At 38.1% G+C, this 23,220-nt stretch overlaps 2 protein-coding genes across 2 annotated transcripts in view; one reads left to right on the forward strand and one right to left on the reverse strand.

Annotated features, from left to right (window-relative positions):
• The window catches only part of cep290 (centrosomal protein 290), a 43,036-nt gene extending 28,321 nt beyond the window's left edge, over positions 1–14,715 (reverse strand). Inside the window, exons 1-2 of the mRNA XM_026365328.1 lie at positions 14,598–14,715; positions 4,680–4,796 (exon numbers count right to left, since the gene is read on the reverse strand). The gene's annotated coding sequence lies outside the window, so the exon portion shown is untranslated. The remainder of the gene's footprint in view (positions 1–4,679; positions 4,797–14,597) is intronic.
• Positions 498–19,348, forward strand: tmtc3 (transmembrane O-mannosyltransferase targeting cadherins 3). Its single transcript, XM_026365329.1, has 14 exons — positions 498–628; positions 1,325–1,538; positions 1,679–1,897; positions 4,107–4,206; positions 5,999–6,114; positions 6,252–6,424; positions 9,327–9,579; positions 10,907–11,055; positions 11,182–11,302; positions 11,410–11,521; positions 13,105–13,208; positions 13,630–13,799; positions 14,546–14,772; positions 16,404–19,348. Exons 2-14 carry the CDS (start codon positions 1,350–1,352, stop codon positions 17,282–17,284), a joined length of 2,814 nt encoding a protein of 937 aa, XP_026221114.1. The 5' UTR covers positions 498–628; positions 1,325–1,349; the 3' UTR covers positions 17,285–19,348.
• Positions 19,349–23,220: the final 3,872 nt, after the last annotated feature.

Here is a 23,220-nt window from a genome sequence, read left to right on the forward strand (position 1 = left end):
TTTTTTTAACGTTAGCTAGATTTGTGACGAGTTTCGAAAACGTTAGCGTTAACGTTAGCTTGCACATATAAGTTTACTAACTAAAGTGGTTTATAAGTTAAATGTTTAGTCAAGTATGTTGACTTTTAACCTCACTTAGTGATATAAACAGTGTGTTAGACGGAAAATGTGAGACACATCTTAGTTATATTGACAGTAACCAGCCAGGCTTAGCTTTCCGTGATGTGATGCTTCGGCTGCTAGGTTACCGCTGACAACAGCGGCAGGTAACGTTTGCTAATTGAGCCAGTCCACGAGAAGATAAAACCTGTAAAACAGGAAAATGTACAGTTGGCAGAAAAGTCAGCGAAACTGTAGAATGTGGTGGATGTCGCGTCCCCACAGGGTATTTTAAATCGTACTTTCTATAACTTGGTATTAGTCGTATCCAGTTTGTTTTCAAATAAGAACCGAGAGAGCTAACGTTAGCATTTAACTTGCGCGGTGACCTCTGCACCGGAAGTAATAGTGCTGTGTCGAAGCTAGCCTGTACAAGTGGAATGCTGTTTGCTGAACTGTATACTGTGTATGACCATCACACGTTTTTCATGTCCCCACTGCTGTCAGGGTCTGCTTTGTTATAGGCACGGTAAGTAGGACATGCAATGAAGTCATAAAATACATCTGCTAGAACATTATCCGGCTTCAAGACTTGGATTGAGCTAGTTAGCATTAGCTGCTACATTAGCTCTACTGCTAGCCAAAGTTACGTTGCTGCAGCCAGACTGAAATGGTCAAGACTGAAAACATACTAACGCGAACTTTTGTTTAGCCGCGATCGACTGACAGCGGTTTGTATTTTATTCACAGCCATCGCCTGTAATTAGATATCTATTCAATCAGATTATTCGTTAGCATTAGTTTAGATTTCTGCCAACATACACCCTCCATTGCTTCTGGCTTTTGCAGCCAGCTGTCAGTGTAACGTTACCAGTCCGTTTGCTAGGCAATCGGGCTGCTCAGCTTGTGAACTAATATGACCACCTGTAGTATTGTTTGTTGAATAGCTGCCAGGTTATATTCCTCATTTATTTATTAGTCCACAATCCAAACAATAAAAGAGAATGGCAGATTGTGAGCGTGTTAAAATGAGGGACAGTATTGGCATCACAGATTTTGGCACAGATGCTGTATTATTTAGTTGTGAGAGTTAGTACTATAAGTCACTAGTGTGATTGACTGAATCTTTTAAACATGTCCATTCAGATACGTGATCTACTTTACAATGTACCCGTTTTACACATCTACAACTGATACTCAGTTATTTCCTTGTTTTCTTGTACAGTGATCAATGACGGCTTTGGCCAGCCATGGCTGTTGTGTCATGGAAGGAGATTTTACTTTTGACTGGGCTGGTGGTGGGATGTTACTGGAACAGTCTGTCGTGCGGCTTTGTGTTTGATGATGTCTCAGCAATCCTTGATAACAAGGACCTCAGGCCCTCGACTCCTCTGCGGAACCTGTTCCTCAATGACTTCTGGGGAACGCCTATGGCTGAGGTAAGTGATGGTCCATTACACACCTTTACTTAACTTAAGGAAAACCTGAAGAGTTAAGTTCCACTACATTACATTTGTCAGTCTTTAATGTCACTCAATGACATTTAACAGCATACATGTAAATTTGTCTCCCAATGCAGGAGCGGAGCCACAAATCTTACCGACCCCTCACCGTACTCACATTTCGAATGAACTACCTCTTCAGTGAGCTGAGTGCAGCTTCCTATCATCTGCTCAATGTTATTTTACATGCCGTGGTTTGTGTGCTTTTTCTGCGAGTGTGCAGATTATTCCTGGACAAGACTTCCAGCTTGGTGGCAGCGTTGCTATTTGCTGTGCACCCCATCCACACTGAAGCCGTAAGTATACATTTAGTGGGTGAAAGCAAGTTATTCAGCATATGCTATAATAATACAAATGATAACAATAACTTTGTATCAAACACTTTGCTAATATTAAAATAACTAATTGAGCGGCTATTTCAGTTTCAAAATTATGCACGAGATGTTGGTTCTTAAGAAATTGTTACTTTCAAAATAAAAATCAGCAAATAATCGGTGAGTGTAAATTACTGGGTTATTAGTTATAGGGAGAAATTAACTGTGATGTTTATTGGTTGAAGGTTTCAGTACATCTTGATCTTCTTCACTGCATGTCCATCTGTGCTCTTGTTAGAGCTGTGCAACAGCACATCAATATTGCATTGATTTTATATGCGTAAAAAATAATAATGACAACGAGGCTAGATCGTTTATTGACTGATCCGGAAGTGACTGTACCTTATTGCTACCGTTGACTATGTTTACATACTATAGGTACATGTGCAATTATTTTATTTTATTACTTATTTGACAGGGGTGATGGACAGTCCTCGTCAGCCCTAGTATCGGTTTATGAAGCTGAATTTTATCTGTAGGCCTGACTGAGACCTTATAAAGAGATAAACATGAAAAGTTGTTTTGTTCAGGAAAAATGAATAACTGATGTTAGTTATATTCTTAGGTTAAAGTTCAAGTTAGGTTTTTATAACTGTTTATTGCGATGGCCATAGGGTTTATTTAACTTGATTGGAAACCAAAAACCTTTCACTTATTGTTCATCATTTGATCTTAATCTCATTCTTTTCTATTCTATAGGGCCTGTCTGAAAAGGCTCTTCCCAATTAGGACTTGTAATTCATCCTATTCAACATAGCTGAACTGATGACCAGACAGGCCCTGAACATTCTGCTTCATGGGGTGGTGTGCTACTGTTACACAGGATTCACCACTGCGCCAGTCTTCCTCATGGTGTTCTATAATCTATGCAGAGTCTCTCAGACTTCTTGAATGGAAACAATTTGCCTCACAAATGAGCCCTTAGAGTTAGTCCAGCAAATGCCCTTCATGTTATCGCCGTCTGGAATCTCTCTCTGAACGGGTCATTTGTTTTTGAGTTATGTTCCAAGCACTGAAGGTCCCTTCATGATAAGTGCAGACAAAGAGTCCCTATGTCTCTCTGTGTCTTTCTCAGTGTGTTTCAATCATCTGCCTCTTTGAATGGAGACTTTAGTTTTGTAGTATCTCCAAGTATCTTAAAATACAAATTATTTTGTGTGCAGTATCTTAAGGCTCTAAAATGGTGTTAGGCCATCAAAGCTATGCCCCAAAAGTGAACTGACAAACACACAGAAAATGGGATATGTAGTTTGAGTAATTAAGCTAAATTGAACCAACTATAGCCAGCCTTTCTACTGTGGCTTCAGAGAGTATTCACTTAAATTCCCCACTGTGGGACTAATAAAGGGTTTCTTCTTCTTAATGTTCTGTATGCTGTGTTATAGATTTAACCTAAAACTTGCTTATTATTTGATCAAGACATAATGCAGCTTAATGATAACGTAAGCAAAGATAAGTATTGTGGCTTTGTTTGTACAGTTGGCTTTTTTATTTTTAGATTTAGAGACTCTTTTCAAAAGGACACATTGATGTATATACTAGTTTTTTTATTGCAGCTAAATGGTCATTCAGTAAATTATTTTCTCAGCCACCAACCAAGAAAGGTCAGTCAGAGAACAATGTTCACATTTAGTCTACAGTTAATACCCATTTCTAGTACGTTGTAACTCTCTTGTAACGCTTAGTGTGGTTGGATATAGAACAGATGACAGACTCTTCTTCTGTAAAATGTTTGGTAGAACCATTTGTGGGACCTTATCTGTGCATTTGTGGTATGTCTGATCTCTAAGAATTCAGGTCTTGGGTTATTGTAATGAGAATGTTGTTTCTTCCACACGGGGGCAGTCATTTACACAAATGACAGATGATACTGTCAGTAAGCCTGCTTTATAGAAAGGCATATCTGCTTGGCTTCCTCTTAGATGATTTACCTGCATTGAACTTTTTTCACAGCTGGATTTAACAGCTTTAATTTGAACTCTGGTTCCCAGTTCCAGACATTGTGTTTTCAAATTGTTTCGTACAGAACTTAAGTTTGAACCTGATACAAACTCCAATCAAGCTTATAATTAACATATATCATTTTGTACAGATGGAACCATACTTATTGCTGTCACTGTTTATTATCAAGGTCACAGGTGTGGTCGGCAGAGCTGAACTTCTTTCTTCAATCTTCCTCCTAGCTGCTTTTCTGGCCTACACAAAATCAACAGGGGCAGACCACTCTATTGGTAAGTCTAATGTACTTTTCCAGTCTCTCACCTACATGTACGTATGTCACATGCACAAGACATACTTTTGTACATGTGCCAGTCTATTAAGAAATTAAATCAAACATTTCAAACTGAGGCCAGAAGCTAAAACGTGACGTCCTCCAAGATTATATTAAAACAATTGAGTTTAAATTTACCACTGACTTGAAAGCTGTGCTTAGTAGATAAGATAGATTAAAATGGAATTTTAAACATTTAGTAAATGTACTGTAATTTAATTTACATGGGCGCAGTGTTCATTGTTGAAACTTGAATGCTGACACAGCTGTATATACTAGGCTTCACATGTGATTATTACTTTAATGTGAGTGGAACCTGTCACATTTTCACATGATGGGGCATGTTTTCATCAAATAGTTCCGCTAGTTTTGTGTCAGTCTGACATTTGAAACCAGTAGAAACCATGAAGTCATTTTAACGTTGTCACTTACAGCTTTGAAGGGATGTCTGTTGGCTCATGGATTGGGTTTCACTTGACCCCAGAGATCTTTGTTGCATGTCATTTTCTATCTTGTTGCACTCTTGACTTTCATCTTTTTACTGTCACTCTGAAGCAGAAAAAAAAAAACAAAAATTATCTTAAAAGACTGATATTTCAGCAAATTTCCAATTTTTAAGCTAACACTTTGATAAGGATTAGATTGGTTGTTTTTATTATCATTATTTTAATTTTATATATCCAGAGAGGGACATTTTCTAGCTGGACAAAAAATGTGGCAATGTTCTCTGATACAAACTATGTGATAGTGATATAGTTAATAAATCACCTCACACTTGCAATGTCTGCAGTTTCTTGTTACTCACTGGCCCAAATGTGCAGATACCAATATGTATGATAAACTAAAATTAGCCAATATCAGAATTCATGGCAGAGCTGCTGTATTGGATTACAATAAACTGTACAGGTGTACCTAATAAAGTGGTCACCCATCAGACTCTAATGAGAGCCTGCAAATCTCTAAAGCATATTGCTCAATCCTTGCTTTGGCTGGTAGTTGTATAGGTTGTTCAATCACCTGCCAAGTGGCTGTTAATGCTGTTCCCTCCGGTACCTGGTATCTCTTTTAAGCTGTGTCCCAACTCAGAGGCTGAATCCTTGAAAGACCTGAAAGCTGAACCTGCTTTTCCTTTTTTAATCGAGATAGGCCAGCCTCACAGAGACCAAAACTAATGATCCATTTAGCTAGTTCTCATTAACTCTCTAAGTCAATTTTTCAAAGTGTGAAACCAATATCTTGACCTTAATTGGGGAACAATGGAAAAAATAAAACTAGGACACAGGGACAGGTTCCATCATGGTGTTTACAGGGCAAGCTGTGACGTTTCACTTTAACACATGATGGAAGACTGGTAAACAGTGTGCTGGGCTAATGGAAAATATATCCAGCCATATTCCATCCATTTCCCTGTAATGTCCAGTGATTAACTACATCTATCCTGCTAACAGGAGCAAACACAGCAGTTAATGTCTGACTTCCATTATTTTCACCCTGCAGTTTCTTTTTCATTGGTCTAGTAAAGTAACACAGTATTTTACCAGTGATTGATGACCACCTTAGTGAAAATGTCATGTTATATTTCCCTATTTTACAGGCTGATGAGGTTTACATAAATTCTTTGTTAAAAATGTATTTTTGTACACTGGGTGCTGTAAAGGATAAATGGGTCACACCCTCAAGTTCAGTTTTTCCAAGGCTACATTACATCAATTGGGTCACTGTCAAGTGACTTGCATATTATTTTTTTCCAGTTTGGGCTCCCATCGCTTTGACAGTCGTTCTAGTAGCTGCAGCAACGCTGTGCAAGGAGCAGGGAATCACTGTCATTGGCATCTGCTGTGTCCATGAAGTGTTTGTTGCACAAGGGGTAAGACTCCTTTTTTATAATCACTGCAAAGCATAAGATAAGTAGAAGTTAAATATAAAACTGTTTAAACCCTTTACACTGAGCTGTTGAGTTTACCCTTGCTTCCTTCATTCTTTTTCTCCTTATGACACGTTTAGTTTACCTTGCCCATGCTATGGGACACATTCCGGCAAGTTCTACAGGGGAAAGACGGCTTCCCATATGCAGTCCTACAAACGCTACTGAAGCTCATAGTCCTCATCATCAGTACCCTGCTGCTTGTCATCATTAGGGTCCAAGTCATACAGTCCCAGCTTCCTGTTTTCACAAGGTAGGTAACCCTGCATTAATTTGTATTGCTCGGAATGACAGTTCATCAGTTCAGATAGCCAACATCTCTAGTGGTGGAGTCTCTTGCAGGCAAATTCTCTCCTTGACACCCGCAAAACTGATACAATACTCGTAATAACACAGTCTATCACTTGCCTCTGTGTCCGGTGCATTGCAGTCGGGTACACTACTTTGTGTTGTGAGGCGTTCAGGGACAGTACAGACTGTAGGTCACCAGTGTTTTATACGCTTCCCATCCAACTAAACTGTGGATCAAAAAATATCCAGTGGATTTGGGGAGTTGTTAAAATCCTAGTCACTGCTGATGCTTTTTCAGTGGCAAGGAGCTTGCTTTAATGTTAAAGATGCTTTACCTTTTATCTGAAAGGCTTCATCAGTTCTGATCGACTGCTTTAGGCTTATAAACTCTACAGAGTTAATAAGTCGTTAACACTCTGATGGTCCGTGGGTTGCTATTCCAACTGACTCTCATATTGAGATCATCTGAGACAAAGTGTGAACCACTGTGAAACCGGCCGGGGAGTGATGAAAGAACTGCATTGGAAGTCGGTGGCAGATTATGCCTTAGGACACCTCTTCTGTTGAGGAAAGGTTGTTCTATCTTGAGATGAATGGCTTCCTTTGTGACATGCTCATACCACCTGTCTTCTCTGTCTAAGAGTGAACATTACAGTCTTCAAAGGAGTGGCCCCTGTGTTTCATGTGCAGATGTACCATCAAGTCTTGTCCTGAGGAGCTGGCTCTCCTGTGTTGTACAGTGTTTTTTGGATTTGACAAAGCCCCAGTTGTATGGTGGCTAGATGTCTGCCAGTATTGTAAGCAACTGAGTTGATGCTGCTGACTGTCGGACCCCTAGTCATTACTTTTCAAATTTTAAAGACTAAAACTAACTTAAAATCAAAATAGATGTCATATTAACGTTGTTCTGAACAGTGGGTGTGATTATTCATAGGATATAATATAGGTTTAGTTTTCAGTGTGTTGTGTATCTTTGATGTGGGCCAACTTTTAAAAGTTCTGCAGCTTCTACATTTTAGCTGGACAAATAGATTGGAGTTCAAACAAGACAAATTTCTCCACCTTGCTTTATTGCTGTACATCGGACAAGTCTGTTGAATCTTAAATGGATTGCAGGATTATATAAACTCAATTTACTTGTGTTTATTTATTTCAGATTATGTAATAGTTTACATAATGTCTTTTACTTATTTCATTAAAGTAGAACGACTTCCCATGGCTTCTGACATCCTGCAGCTGATGAATGTGATGTTCAATTCAATGAGATTCAATAATACATCTGCGCTGTAGCTGTTCTTATTCACTGTACCTCGAATTTCTACATCTCAAATGTTGAAAGCAGCACGTTGTGAGCTGTTCAAAGGCCAAGGCCCCAGCAGAAGATATTCCCTATAATCCTCTTACATGACAGGGATTTAAAAAAAGTAAAACCCATTCTGTATTTTATTTTTAATCATTTTGCTTTTCAAATGATTTCTACCTAAAGGGATACAGTGGCCCCTTAATTAATGCTTTATGTGTTATGTGTGTTATCTATGGTCTTGCAGGAACTAACAATGTGTAGTTGTGAGTACAGGATCTTAAGTGGTGAATTAGAAGACTAATTGCAAACCTGACTAATTGTATTTTCATAAAATTGTATTCTTGTCAAATGACAGATGGATCATTAACGCTGGGTCTAAAGAAAGCCTAGCATCAGAAGCACGTTAGCAGAGCAACAGCGGTAGCTTTGGTCCTGCGTGCGTGTGCGTGCGCATGCACGTGTGTGTGTGCGTGTGTGTGTGTGTACGCACATGCAAAGCATAACATGCATATTGTTTGAATGATAGCCGAATTGTATCAACAGAGAAGTGATGCTTATGTTACAATGCTTATGTATTTACACTGGATTTAGCAAATTTACAACTAACCCAAAATTAACAATTTAAAGAACAAAAAAATCAATGTCTGTTTAAATTCAATTTTTGCTCTTACAGAGCAGCATACCTGAACACTTACCCCAAATGGGATGGAGACACACATTTATTCACTGAGTCTAAACTGTTTTGACATTATCTGTACAGGATTCCACACAAACCTAATGACGTTTGATTATGAAGATTAAATTCCAGACAGTTAGCTTAGATGTGCTAATCCTCTTGGCAAAATCTTAAAGCCGTCTCCAGATTGTCTGAGAGAATTTCTATCTTTTAGCCATAACAATATATGTTTATGTATATTTAGATTCATTAGCATTGAAGCATTTGTGGGTTTTTTTTTTTAAACCAGTTAGGACTACCCACTGCATCAGCGTATTTGAAAAAGAAATAAGGGCTGAAGATACTTAACTTGAAGATCAAAGGGGGGCTGGGCCAGAGTGATGTGGACTGTTACCAACAGCTGCTTTTCTAAAACACATTCACTGTGACTCCAAGAAAACACAATCTTCATGAAATCTAAATTTTCTGCCTTATCTTTAAATTAGTGCTATGCCTGATTTGTTTATACACTAAAAAGAGTAGATCGCTATAGTAAGGTAAAGTACCACACACATACATTCATGCAGAGGTAACTTATTGGACAATATGAATTCCCTGTCTCACTAGTGAATTCACCGCGCTTATATTCTAATACAGAAACTAGGCCCAGTGTGAAGGGTTCTGTAGAATTTGTATTTAATAAGGTATATATAAAACTATATAGTCTTAGCTTTTTTTCTCACAAATGCTGTTTACATATCAAATAGTGGCTTCATTTTTGCAGACTTTATATTACTCTAGCAAAGGGTCTGAATATTTTTGTGAATAAAAGATCTCCCTTCTCTGCTCTAACCATCCCATGCTTTACTTGTTAAGTTAGGTTTTTCCTTCTGTGTCTTCTTGTAGATTTGATAACCCAGCAGCAGTCACCTCCACTCCCGCTAGACAACTGACTTTCAACTACCTACTTCCTGTGAATGCATGGCTTTTGCTGAACCCCTCTGAGCTGTGCTGTGACTGGACTATGGGCACCATCCCTCTGGTGGAGTCGCTCCTAGACCTACGAAACATGGCCACAGTGGTGTTCTACACTTTTTTGGGCCTGCTAACTTACCACAGCCTTCGTTATAGACACAGCTCTGCTAAAACTGTCATCATGGTGAGAGGAAGTTTATTTAATCATATTATTTACATGCAATTTGAAAAAATATGTAAGACTCCAATTATGTATAGTTACCAGTGTTCAGACATGAGATCAGATTTGTTTTTTGTTTTTTTTGTTTTTTGTTTTTTTTAAAGAAAAGAAACAAATGCATCATAAGAAATAAAAAATAAGCTTTTTGAGCTCTTTAAGCTTTGAAGGAATGAATGAGTGGTGCATTATGGCACACAAACAAATTAGAATCTGTTGTGCAACAGACCCCATGGCTCTCGTACTTGAAGGTCAGTAAACTTCCTCACAGTATTGTTCTTAGCTTTGGTTTTAGAAAAGGGGACCACAAATCAACACAAAGTAAACCAAATGATGACATTCCACTGTGTTTATTCTTGTTTGCTAAGAGCATTTTGGAATATATTGCATAACAATATCATATCATTTTAACCTACTTAGCATCATTGCAAGGCTGCCAGCTGTCTCACATGAAGAACAAGACAAATTAAATTGGTTTTAGATAACAGCTGTCTGCTGAGAAGCCCTGATCTGGAGTATTTTTCCCACCTAAGTTGGCTGCTGGATGTGCACTAAGCTATAACAGACTTATTTGTAATTGATATTTCACTTACAGCGTGGTATAAAAACCTGAGACCACATTGACCACAATCTGTCATATTTTCATGTAAAGCTGTAAATAATCAAAGTTTAACGAAAGCTTGTCTCATATCACAGAAGACCTTTAAGACATGCTTCGGTCAAAAATCTACAGTGCTCATACAGCACATCCCCCGTTTAGCAGAACGTAGCAACCTTTTACAGAATGAACCATTTTGATGCTTTAAATGCTTATTGGTCCATGATAATCGCGCATTTCTAGGTCAGAAAACAAATTAATCAAATTTGTGGCACTGACCATGTTAACTCCTTAGTACAAAAGGTCAGATCTCTCTCAGTTTATTCTTTCTATGACATTCAGGTGAATCTGATCTACTCATCAGAGACTTGTTCAAGTAAATCAACTTGCAGTCATCATTCACCTGTTATTAGTGTGGCTGTGTCTCAAGTTTCCAACAGAGTACTGCTGACTAAGTAACATCATGCTGCTCACAGTATCGGATCTTTTTGTATCAGCTCATTTTGCCCATACTGACATGGATAATTTTTTAGCAAGATCTTTTTTATTTCTCCAACTTTGTTCCAGATTTGAGCACAATCACAACACTTGACATTTATAGTTAGCATAAAAATCCATTGAAGTAAAGATACCCAATATGTCTGATACACATGTATTCAAAATCAGAAGTAATTTTTTTTTGTCTCTCTCCTTCAGGCCTTATCTTTGATAGTTCTGCCTTTTATTCCTGCATCCAACCTCTTCTTCCCTGTGGGCTTTGTTGTGGCAGAGAGAGTGCTTTATGTGCCGAGTATGGGCTTTTGTGTTCTTGTTGCACACGGATTCAAGATCATCTCACATAGAGAGTGAGTGTTTGTTAAACAAGCTACTGTACACTGGTAGGACCTGTGTTCTTATACAATTTTACAGTAAAACAGTTTGTTGTATAACCAAATCAATATCAATACAACATATTTTTATTTTAAATTTAGACACTTGAAGACGATATCCTGGTTGATGATAGGAGTGCTTTTAACTACACATGCAGTGAAAACTTTTAACAGGAATTGGGACTGGGAGTCAGAATATACACTATTCACATCTGCCCTGAAGGTAAGATGGAAAGACAATTGAGGCAGCTTTACCAACGTAAAGCCTGGATCAATCTTTTACACCAAAAAAGCGTAATCTCATGTTTCTGTTATTGCCTTCCAAACCAGGTCAACAAGAACAATGCCAAGTTGTGGAACAATGTTGGCCATGCTCTAGAGAACCAAAACAATTATGCAAGGGCACTGCGGTATTTTCTCCAGGCTACTCGCGTCCAGCCAGGTAAGACCCACACAGTAAATATGATTACAGATGTAGTATATGTATATAAAGTATTTTCACATATGTAATCAAAAAGAAATCCACTGGGGCCTTGTCAAACTGTTTCTTAAAGGACAAGGCAGATGATTTTCCAGGTTTTTGTTACTGTCAGTAAATCCCATAAAAAGACTAAAACCAGATACATGTGCTCATAATGTGGGTTTATCAAGTGTAATGTTTAATTTGTTTATTTTAAGAAACCTGAAATGCCAGAACAAATTACATAAACACATACTGTCGCCCCACAACACTAGAATACTAACTACAACATCATCATCATCATCATCATCATCATCATCATCATCATCATCATCAAACTTACTGATTCAACTTAGGCTAATATCCTTTTTTGCATTACATGCAGCAACTACTTGTAGATTATACTTGAGTAAGAGGACTAATATGAAATGCCAGGAAGTCAGAATCAGTAACAGTTTATTGCCCAGTACAGTAGAGAACACTGTACGGCACTAGGAATTTGTCAGAGTCCGAGACATGTTTCCCCAGCGTCACAAACTGCCGTCCGTCTGTCTGTCAGGAAGTCTGTGATCCACCTGCACAGTCAGTCTGGCACGTTCAGATAGGAGAGCTTGTCTAAGTAGCAGAGATGATCAGTCATTTTAAAAAAAAAAAAAAAAAAAAAAAAAAGTAAAATTACGTAGAGTAATCCAGCAAGACAAACTATGGTCTACTACAAATTGCATTGATATTGTACTAAGATTTTAATGTTTTTTTGCATCCTCTGTTAGTGTCAGGTTTGATTCCATGTGAATCTTAGTGTATAGAGGCCACATAGAAACAGGCTAAGAAAGCCTATTGTTTATACAATCGCTAATAGCCTCCACTAATGCATTTGCTGGTTTTCTTATAAATGAACAGGAAAATGTAAAATGCAGCATATAATAAAATTATAAAGATAAAAGACATAAAACAACGCCTAAGTAATTATTTAGCCTAGAAAGAACTAAAAATCCTGAGGAATGGATGTAAAACTGTATATTTAAGATGTATTCTGCGCAAGTACAACAGAATAAGTAGTTTTTTGTTTTGTTTTTTTGCAGAGATTTCAGACATAACGATGAAAGGCGTGACTGTTTGAAATCAACTTGAATGCTGTGTTGTGTCTTGAATGTTTAGTTTTTAAAGGAAATGCTTAGGTCAGCTGAGACATTAACGTTTTCGCCTGTTCACCACCCAAGATTGTTTCCCCAAGATTAACTGTAAACACATTAACCCGATGAGGATTTCCTGCCATAATAATCTTCAAGCATCAGTATGGTTTGTCCTGACCCCTACAAATGCTTCACTTTTATTTGTTCTCAGAAAGATTTACTTAGCTTTTAGGCTCCCAAATACTATAGTATGTTGTTTTTTTTTTTTTTTAAATACACTAAAATGATTATTTCTCATTATTTATACTCATCATCAGCAGGCTATTTGTGAAATTGTACAACAAAGCGAAGCGGGAGACATGTTACAAATACAGTGCAAAAAAGTATGAGAGGTAAAAATTAACCAAATCTCTCTGGTATTTGTTTCTGCAGATGACATTGGTGCTCACATGAATGTTGGAAGAACCTACAAGAACTTGAACAAGTCCAAAGAGGCGGAAGATGCCTACTTGGTTGCCAAATCCCTAATGCCACAAGTATGTCGCCATGTCACACACAGTCCACAGATGTTTGGAGAAAGTTTAATGGAGCTAAGTGAAAGTTAAAACCACAAAACGTCTTCATTCATCTCTTGGACTAAACCACACCTCTTGGCTCCCTTCCATTCATTTATCAGCACTTTTGCTTCCTCCTTCGCACTTGTTATTTATGTTGTGGTAGCAAGGCTAGCTGTGAGCTCAGCTTAACACCCGATAGCAGCAGAGCACATGATCACATCTCGAGATCTTAGATCAAATCAAGTAGAGAGAGTTCCTCTCGCCTCCAATACTCTTCTTACTATCAGTGTACCAGGCACATTTACATGGCTATCAGACTGTTCCATTGCTTTTATTTAACCTTATTTTTGTTGACAGCAAAAGCTGTGAGACTAATGAGTTTCTGTTGACCACTCATTAGGTTATTCCTGGTAAGAAGTATGCGACACGTGTGGCCCCTAACCATCTGAATGTTTACATAAATCTGGCCAATTTGATACGGGCCAATGAATCACGTCTGGAAGAGGCTGACCAACTCTACAGACAAGCAATCAGCATGAGACCAGACTTCAAACAAGCCTACATCAGCAGGCAAGTGTTTTTTTGTTTTTAAACTTCGTACTCAGATTTTAATCCCAAAATATGTTATTGATCTTCATTCTTTTCATACATATAATGAAATACAATACATAGGAATGTAATGCAGTGTGTGCACATAGCTCCATTTGCAACTGATCAACAGAAATGTTTCGATCCATATCTATCTATATCTAAGTTGTGTTGAAAACCTGAACCAACAAAATGTAGAATCACATTTCATTTTTAATTTTTCTTTATGACTGAAGATCCCTAGCATGTATACTGATGTGATTAGTTAACAAAAATATAGGGTTAAATGGTTTAATTTTTATATTTTCATTTATATAATTACTACAAAAAATACTGTAACATATCTTCTTAAGTTTTTGTTACCCATCCTTAGCCAGAGCTTCCCAGTAAATACCTAATGATTAGTCTAACACCTGGAAATAGCACACCGCATTTAAATTCAATACCTTGTTTTGGCTTCCTCGTATATTTTATAATTATACTATGCTCTCTGCTTTTGAACATTTCTGTCAAATGCTGTTTCCTTGTAACCAGATCTCATCTTTTGTTCGATATTTCTACTCTAAGTATTACTCTAATTGTTTCTCACTCGTATAAGCATTTAGGTTAAGTAGACAAAAATAAAAACAGTAGTAATAACATGTTGATTATATTGCAGATTTTACAGTAGATTACCAAAATTGGTTTTATTTCTAATTATGTTTTTAACTGAATTTTAATTGCCTCAGAGGGGAGCTGCTGCTGAAGATGAACAAGCTCACAGAGGCCCGTGACGCTTACCTCCGAGCTTTGGAGCTTGACCGCACCAACGCCGACCTGTGGTACAACTTGGCCATCGTCAACATTGAGATGAAGGATCCATCAGAAGCACTGAAGAACTTCAACCATGCCCTGGAGCTCAACCCACGCCACAAGCTGGCGCTCTTCAACTCAGCACTTCTCATGCAGGAGTCTGGTGAGTGAGGTCTGCAATGAGGAAGTGAATATTTTAAATCTAAGCCAGCCAGCCAGCGTAAAAATAAGATTCAACTTGCTAATGGAAAGCACTGCTTGGCAATTATTTAAGGGCTGTTTAATGCCAGTTGTTATGAACAAAGAAAATAACCTGATATTACCTTTAGGGTGTAACCAGGTTTATAAAGAATTAGTCCTTATGTTGCAATGAACCCTGCATGCACCAGCACATTTGACAGCCAAGTTTCTGTCAGGTCAAGCTTCATCGATACTGTGACAACAAAAATATTTAATAAGCACTTACATTTGTTGGAGATTTAGCTGGTTTATGTTAGCTTTTCCACCCATGTTTGTTTGCTTTTGTAAATCTTACCATGGGGTTCACTATAGTAGCATCACATTCCTGCTGCAGGTAAATCCATGTAAGGAACAAGTGATCCATCGTATTCACCTCAGTACAACTCTTGACCAATCTACCTTTACTATGATCTCATCACAGGTGTAAAGGTTTTTCTTTGCTACACCATTAATCAAGGGGTTTCTCACAGTTGAACTCTGTTTGCCATTTAAAAAGTGGCATAAGTGACACATTGACAACAAGAGTTAAAACACTAGATAATATTGCACAACATGCTTCATGTTTGCTAAAGTCGTAGAGATTACAAGTGCATCACATTCTTTAAAATTTGCCATCCTGGAAATATGACACCCCATTGTCTGTTTTATTTGAAGTTTTCCATCACGTTACATTTACATGTGACTACATTGTTTTGACATTTGCATTGCATTCTCCACTAGCTCTTTTGTTTATTTGTATATTTCATTATTAATACTTAACAAAAGGCTTCCTGACCGTATGCTGCAACACCATAGACTACATAACTCTAATGGCTAGTAAAAGTTCTTGCAGACGTGTACACTGCAAGCAGCCCCAAAGTTTTTTTTGAATATTGAGAAATGTGTGTTATCTGATACTTCAAACCTTTCGATTTCTGCAGCAGGGGGCCAGGTGCACACATGTACGAAAGTGGGCAGAGTTCCAAACATGCCAGAAATAATTTTCTTTTCATTCCTCACGTTCCTACTTCTGCGTTAACCAACTGTCTTCACTTTTCTGGATCACTGCCTGTAACAGTTATGGTTTGGTTTTTTGTTTTTTTTTGTTTTTTTTGAAGAAGCTCAGATTTTAGAAAACTGAATTAGGTTCTGAACAGCAGCCAGAGCAGATGCGTGCCAATAGACAGACTCTCCCTAAACCGTCACTCCAGGTTTTTGAATTGCATTGGCAAAGCGGGCATTTAACAAACACGACTGGAGTATGGCTTTGTGTGCTAGATATGAATACTCTATGAATTTTTCCTGTTTAATTTTCTCTGTTTTCGTGACAAACAGCATTTTACTTTTCTTTATATATTTTGTTGTATTTTTTTTCTCCCCCAACATGATGTGCGATAGACCATTCAACCCTCTTCCTAAAGAGCATGTTTAAACTCTTGAACTCTGACCTGAATAGTGCCATTAATTCCATGCATAATCTAAACATGCTTTAAATATCTGTAAGGTTACCTAAGTTAAGGTAAGGTAGCACTTAGATGTCAAAATTTTATGTGTGCATTGTGTCTCTGCATTCAGGTGAACCAAAGTTCTGGCCTGAGGCCAACCGTCGTTTTCTCACCTATGTGGAGGAGGAACCTCAAGATGCTAATGGCTACTTTAACCTCGGTATGTTGGCCATGGATGCCAATGAAAATGCAGCAGCTGAAAGGTGGATGCGTAAAGCCATCGGTTTGCAGGCCGGGTTCCGTAGCGCTCTGTTTAACCTGGCATTGCTATATTCTCAGTCCAAGCGTGAGATGGATGCGCTGCCTGTGTTGGATGAGCTGCTGGGACACCACCCAGAGCACATCAAGGGCCTAATCCTGAAGGGTGACATCCTCATGAACCACAAAAAGGACACACGTGGTGCTAAAGCCTGCTTTGAGCGCATTTTAAGTATGGACCCCACAAATGTGCAAGGCAAGCACAATTTGTGCGTGGTCTACTTTGAGGAGCGTGACCTGCCACGAGCCGAGCGCTGCCTGGAGGAAACGCTTGCCCTGGCACCAAATGAGGAGTATGTGCGCCGTCACTTGAGTATTGTACGAAGCAAAATGGCTGCCATGAGCGCAGCAAGGCAACCACTTACTTCAGCAGAGGGAGCCACTATGGCAGCTAAAGAGGAGGAAAAGCCGAAGAGATTTAAGGAGGGGGTGGAAGAGGTTGCTGGGGGCGAGGAGGAAGGGAGGGGTGCTGAAGCTTTTAGAAAAGGGACTGGGAATGAGAAGAATGTGCGGAAATCCTCTGCAGAAAGTCTTGGTGGTGTGGGCGTGGACCAGTCAGAGTCTTTGCACAGTAGCCAGTCTGACAAGCGGACTAAGGGTAAGTCAACTAAAGAGATTAAAGATATAGAGAAGAAAAGGGCAGCCGCCTTGAAGAGACTAGAGGAGATTGAGCACATATTAAGTGGTGATTGATGTGGCTGAAATTTATAGCTCTTTGATGCTCCATGCATTTTCCCCTTTAGTAATGTGTATTCTTAATCAGTTTTATTTCTTTGATTTAATCACATTTATAGGCTGCTCAGCATGGTCCTGTTGTTCTAACACTAATCATGTAAACAAGGGAAATGTTGATCTGCACATGAAACTCATGTAACAATAAGCACAAATTGGGACTGTCTATTTAGAGCCTATGGCAGATGTAGTTGCCACTGTGTGTGTAGTTAACCTGAATGTGATTTCACATATCGTAGAGCTCTCGTAGTTATAAATATATTTGTTTTGTTTTTCCATGTGTAGTCATTGTTTATCACTGGATTTTTCTCACTAAGATGTGACTCACTCCTGTGCGTTATTGTTCTTAAAAACGGAATGATTGTACGATGGACAATTACAGGAAATGACGTGTTCCCCAGAGTTCCTCAAGGCAGAATGATATCTATAGTTTGCTCCTCAAAATAACCCATACCACACGGAGAGCAAAATATTACATCAACGCCAGGCTTATGTTCTGGTAATCTTTATTGATCACCCACTTGGCATTTCCTGCCACTATATCATCAGCCTCTGTGCACACAGCTGCCCTCACCTCGAAATTTCATTGTGATCCCATCCAAAGACTATTATCTCATTCCCTTTGTCACATTACCCCATCACATTTCTACCCCTATTTTCCATCTTTTAGACACTACAGCCTCAGAGATGAATGGGTCCTTGCTTTTCTTGGTTGGCTACCCCATACACATAGCTTTGACCTGGACAACGCCCATTTTATTTGATGATCAACAATGACGCACACTCATTCTCCGCATCAGGCTTTATCATGTGTTCTTTATTTTCCAAACTTCCTTCCACTTAACAGGGGGAATTTTCACAGTTCATTTGCAGAGAACAGATCTCCTCCTTTATCCTGCTCCACGGCATTGATGTTGTTTTAGCATACTGGCACTAAAATATCAGGATGTTCCAAATTTTCAAGTTTCTGTTTTTACTTCTTTCAGCATTTATTGTTGTGATCACTCTGAAACAAATATTCTGGAACTCCCTTTAATTATGACTAACATTTAAAATGGCTGTGTACAAGAACACAAATTAACTCTTCGAAAGAAATCAGAAACACACAAATATCTCATGCTCTTGTTCCTTCAGGCCTGTCAATACGCCACCAAACAAAATCCAACCTTTCTGGAGGCTATCCAAAGTAGATTTAAACAATTGTCTGATCTGATTGCAATCACATGAAAAGCCAATAACTGATCATCAAAAAAGACTTTTGTTACTGCACAAATGGTTAACAGTGTGGCTTTAGCAGGAGCCCTGATGGTCACGAACATAACATGAGCAAACCTGTGATTGTAGCTCTGAGGCAGGTCAGCAGTGTTCAATTCATCATGCTCATTAACAAAAAAAAACAAACTGTAGAACTGTTGAAATATGCCTCTATGCAGCTGATGTTCATATCTTCACAGCTCTCATGATGTTCCTGTTTTCACTTCACAGTGCAATAATGTGTTTCAGTACGATCATTCTGCTCAGTGCAATTCTTGAAAGTGGTATTTAGAAAAGAAGGCTGATTACTGTAAGTTAGGAGCCCTGTGGTGGTACTTTGGAGCCTTGCTATGCATCGACCTTGTTTAGGCCTGAAATTCTATGTACAGTATACGCAGTGTACTTGTATCCAGTGTTATTTATTATTTTTATATGCAATGCAAATGCTGTAGATGTTTTTGTTTACCATTGACAGTATGCTTTAAATCCATGGTGCATTATTTTGTCTCTGCTAATTTTCCATGTGAACTGTCACTTGTAAAACATTTCATAGATGATTTCATTTTTTAAACAACGGAGCCCTTTCCAGTGTTAAACATGTATGAAATATCCAATCAACTGTTTGCCCAAGTAGCTAGGTACAGCTTTGAACATTTTGCTGAGTTCTTTTCATTTTTTTCTCTTTTGTTTTGTAAAAATTAAGAATTTTTTTATGCAATAACCCTTAGTGGTGGGGGTGTAGGTTATTAAATAAAATTTGATGACAACTCATCACTTGTGTTCTGTGTCTTTTGATAAAGCTCTAGTTCCTGTTAGTCTACTGCAGAAATGTACTGTATGTGGTGATAGACGTGCATCAGGAAGTGTCATACCAGAGGCACATGGTGCCATCCCTCACCAGGATGTAAGCCCAGTGCAAATCCAATTTGAATTCTCAAATTGAGTTCCAAATTGAAATCCAATGTACCAAAAGTATTCCATCATTAGTCACTGTGACCAATTCAATTTTTTAGTGTAATGTCATCTACAAATGCATGGCATCTAATGCCGATCTAGAGCAGATTTGGCGTCTGATGCAGTGTCTGTAAGAAAATGCACAGAAACTGAGGGGTGTGTGGGAGAGCCTTGCACAACCATAATCAACCCACTACTCGCACTTACATTTCTAAATTAAATCTAGACTGCACCCCAACCTGTACCCATACACTAATGTTAAACTATAGTCAGTTATCCAGGCTGTGTCTAAAATATATCTAGCCTGCCTACATTTAGTCTATTTTACTGAACACAACCCCATATAGAACTCTGATATATTGAAATTCTAATGGTTTGTTCATCTAAATTACAAAAAAACAACTTTTCAAGACTGTGAGTCACAGTCTGATATGTGAGCTGTCAAGTTGTCAGTGACGATGTGCCTTTCACGCAGTGTGAAGAGCTGTTGACCTGAGGGCTTTCAATGTCACAAGAATAAATACTGTTTAGTATCGGAGGCTTTTCCTCTAGAGCACCCTATATAAAATAAAAACGTTGAATTCAATTCAAAAAATTTTTATTATAAATACTACAAATAATTATTTCTGATTTGGAATTGGATTTGGCTCAGAGAACTGCAATACTTTCATCCATCCATAATTTAACACTTATAGATACTGTATATTTTTCAGCATATCTGAAAAACATATGTGGTTGAATGTCTGGAGTCAGATTTAACTCTGACAATGTCCAGCATTGGCAGCAACACTGCTAGAAAACTACTAACCAGAATAACAGTGATATCATGTCACAGGCCTCTGGAGTACACATCCTCAAGATGAACCAGTTGACAAATATTGCAGTGTTTGTTACATGTCACACGTGCTTTTAACTGGATTTTCAATCCGTAACTGCAGGCAGTAGCTAGTCCTTGTATTGTCAGATCGGAACTGTGGACCTTGTGGCCTTTGTCATTCTGAGCTGATGATAAATACATGCAGTATCTGTGTGCAGTATGCAAATCATGCTCTTATCTGCTTTTATCTCAAGAGGAGTTCAGGTATGCAGGCCTGCAGTATCTAGTGCTGTTGAGACACATGCTGCCCGGAGGACCTTTCCATCACTCTACCATCAGGCTTTCAGCTTTTGTTTATCTTCAGTGGGATGCAACACTAAAAAGCGTGTGAAAGCTTATATAGAAAAGGGAAAGGAAAATCAGACGTCTGTGTCTATGTTTAGCGAGAGGTGTTTTTCTTTAACTGTTATCACTGAATGAAATGGCCAAGGTCTGGGAGATATAGGTATCTATAAGGTAAAAGAACTAAACATGGGACTTAAAGGATACTGTATAGAAACTCTGATAGACGAGTGAAGCACTGAAATGCTGTTTCACTGTCTGCTCTCTCTAAGTAATTAATTTGTGTTTTGAACATAACACAAATAAGATTAAATGTGCGGTTGTGCCTTGCAGCACATGAAAGTGTAACAGATAGCGTAATTTTGTGAGAAACAATAAACATAAAGACATGCAGTTTATCTACTTTTTATTAACTTGGGGGGTGTTTGTCTAAAATACAGTAGGAGGCTATGTGGGTTTTGAGTATGTGCCTGTCTAATGGTGAGCCAGGAGCAATTCAACACAGAAACCTGCTTACGGAGTCACTAAAAGTAGGGGAAAACATAAGCTGGAGGTTTAATTCATGTGCAAGTTTAATGGCTTATGACAAAACTTTGAGGACCAAACGTACTGGTACTATAAACATCAGTAGTGCACTTAAATTGGATTACAACATGTACTCTAAACCAGCAGAATGCGATTAGTTTCACATTGTACCAATGATTGACAGGGGAACATCAATAAAACACTGATTAAATGATACTGCACACCTTGTACCGTGAGAAAATGATGAAGTGATAAACAAGCTGAAGGATTCATGAATTTGGTAAACAAACACTCCTCATGAATATACAGCTACTGGCTGGTAAGGCTGTGTACGGGTAAGAATCTGGTGATGCGATACGTGTTACAAAACAGAGGCTACGATTGAATTTTGTTTTGTTTAAATCAAATTTTACAATCACTGTCACATATGTACTCATTTAAACTGTTTTTACACTGGTTCTCCAAAAAAGTGTTTTACTTTTATTCACACTTGATATGACAACTTTATCTCTTCATTTCCACCTAAACCAATCATTTCTTTCTCCAATCGTTTTATCACAACCAGAATCAAAAGCAGTTACATTTCCTGACAATGTGGTCAGTCCAATCAAAGTGAAAGCAAGAGTAAAAATGTGTAAATGGAATGGCAATCTACCAGGTAGGTTTAGATTCTTCTCTTGTTTAACTGGATACTTGGTCTAATGGTGGTGCTGCAGGAAAGACCAGATGGTCTAAAACATTAGGATTCACCGCAGTTGGGAATTTGATGAATTACTCACATCGATAAATCAACAAAGGTACCAGCATTTTGTGACAGTGAGAACATAAATCACAATAATTACAGTGTTATCATGTCAAAGTAGAGAATTTGTCCTCACTAACAATTACATAGTCTGTGGCTATGACAGTGACACTGTATGTATAATGAGCAGGTGGCAAAAAACAGGAGTCAATGAGTAATGTGCAGTCACAATCTAAATGTCAGCCAGCAAACTTTGACCTGTAGAATTACCCATTTTACTTTTCTTTACTAGTTTTAATTAATTACTTTTATTTAATTATTTTATTTATATATTTCGCTCTTCGCTCGTAAATTTCTTGGTCTACATCATTTCAATTTTGCCACATTGTCAGTGTTCAAATGTTACCTGATGTGTTTAATTAACTTTGTTCTTCCATTTTACAAGCCAGTCTGCTCAGGAGCCTCTTTCATCCACCTGTATCTCTTTCCCACCAGCAGCATCTACAGTCCCTCAGGGACTGCTGACCGCTCAGAGGTCAACGCCAGAAGCTGGAGTTCATCCAGCTGCTGCTGACACTGCTCCTAAACTTCAGAGCAGCCTCCCACAAACTGGAGATGAAGTATCACTGAACTTTGTCTATACTCTACTTGGCTTTTTACATGACATTTCTGCAACTTTAATTGTGGTTTGTACACAGTGAGCACAAGTTTTCAAACACTGTTTTGCCATTATCCACTAAAAGTTCTTTTTTAATATACCTTTTATGCATTTTAGTACGTGGGAGAAGAAAGGGGGATGTTGAAGTTACACAGCATGTGCTGCAACTATTCTGCTGCCAAAGCACTCCTTTTATTTATTTATTTTTATGTTCATAAATATCTACACAGCTGGTCAATTTTAGTGTTATTAGTTTTATTGATTTCCAATTCGATGTAAGTTTTGTGACCACAAATGGGTGAGCCTTTACTCTTTTTTGTAATTTGCTATTATTTTTAAACTTTTTGGTTTGTTAAAGAAAACGAAATAAAATATTATTCATGGTAGAAGTAATTTTTCACTGCTATATCATCATCATCATTATTATTATTATTATTATTATTATTATTATTATTATTATTATTATTATTATTATTATTATTATTATTATGGAGATTTTATGAATATGATTCAAGCCTGACCTGACATGGATGCTGCAAACTTGCTAAGGCCACTGTTGGCTATAGGCCTGATGTCCAGTTTCCCAGCAAGCTTCAAACAGTGGT

This window comes from Anabas testudineus, chromosome 6 (genome assembly GCF_900324465.2).
Source record: "Anabas testudineus chromosome 6, fAnaTes1.2, whole genome shotgun sequence".
In the NCBI taxonomy this organism is placed as follows: Eukaryota; Metazoa; Chordata; class Actinopteri; order Anabantiformes; family Anabantidae; genus Anabas; species Anabas testudineus.

Coding starts and splice junctions, on each gene's coding strand:
- tmtc3 (XM_026365329.1), top strand. CDS start 1,350: ATGGCTGTTGTGTCATGGAAGGAGATTTTACTTTTGACTGGGCTGGTG. Junction 6,115..6,251: donor AAGTGTTTGTTGCACAAGGG/GTAAGACTCCTT, acceptor TGACACGTTTAG/TTTACCTTGCCCATGCTATG. Junction 13,800..14,545: donor AAACAAGCCTACATCAGCAG/GCAAGTGTTTTT, acceptor TAATTGCCTCAG/AGGGGAGCTGCTGCTGAAGA.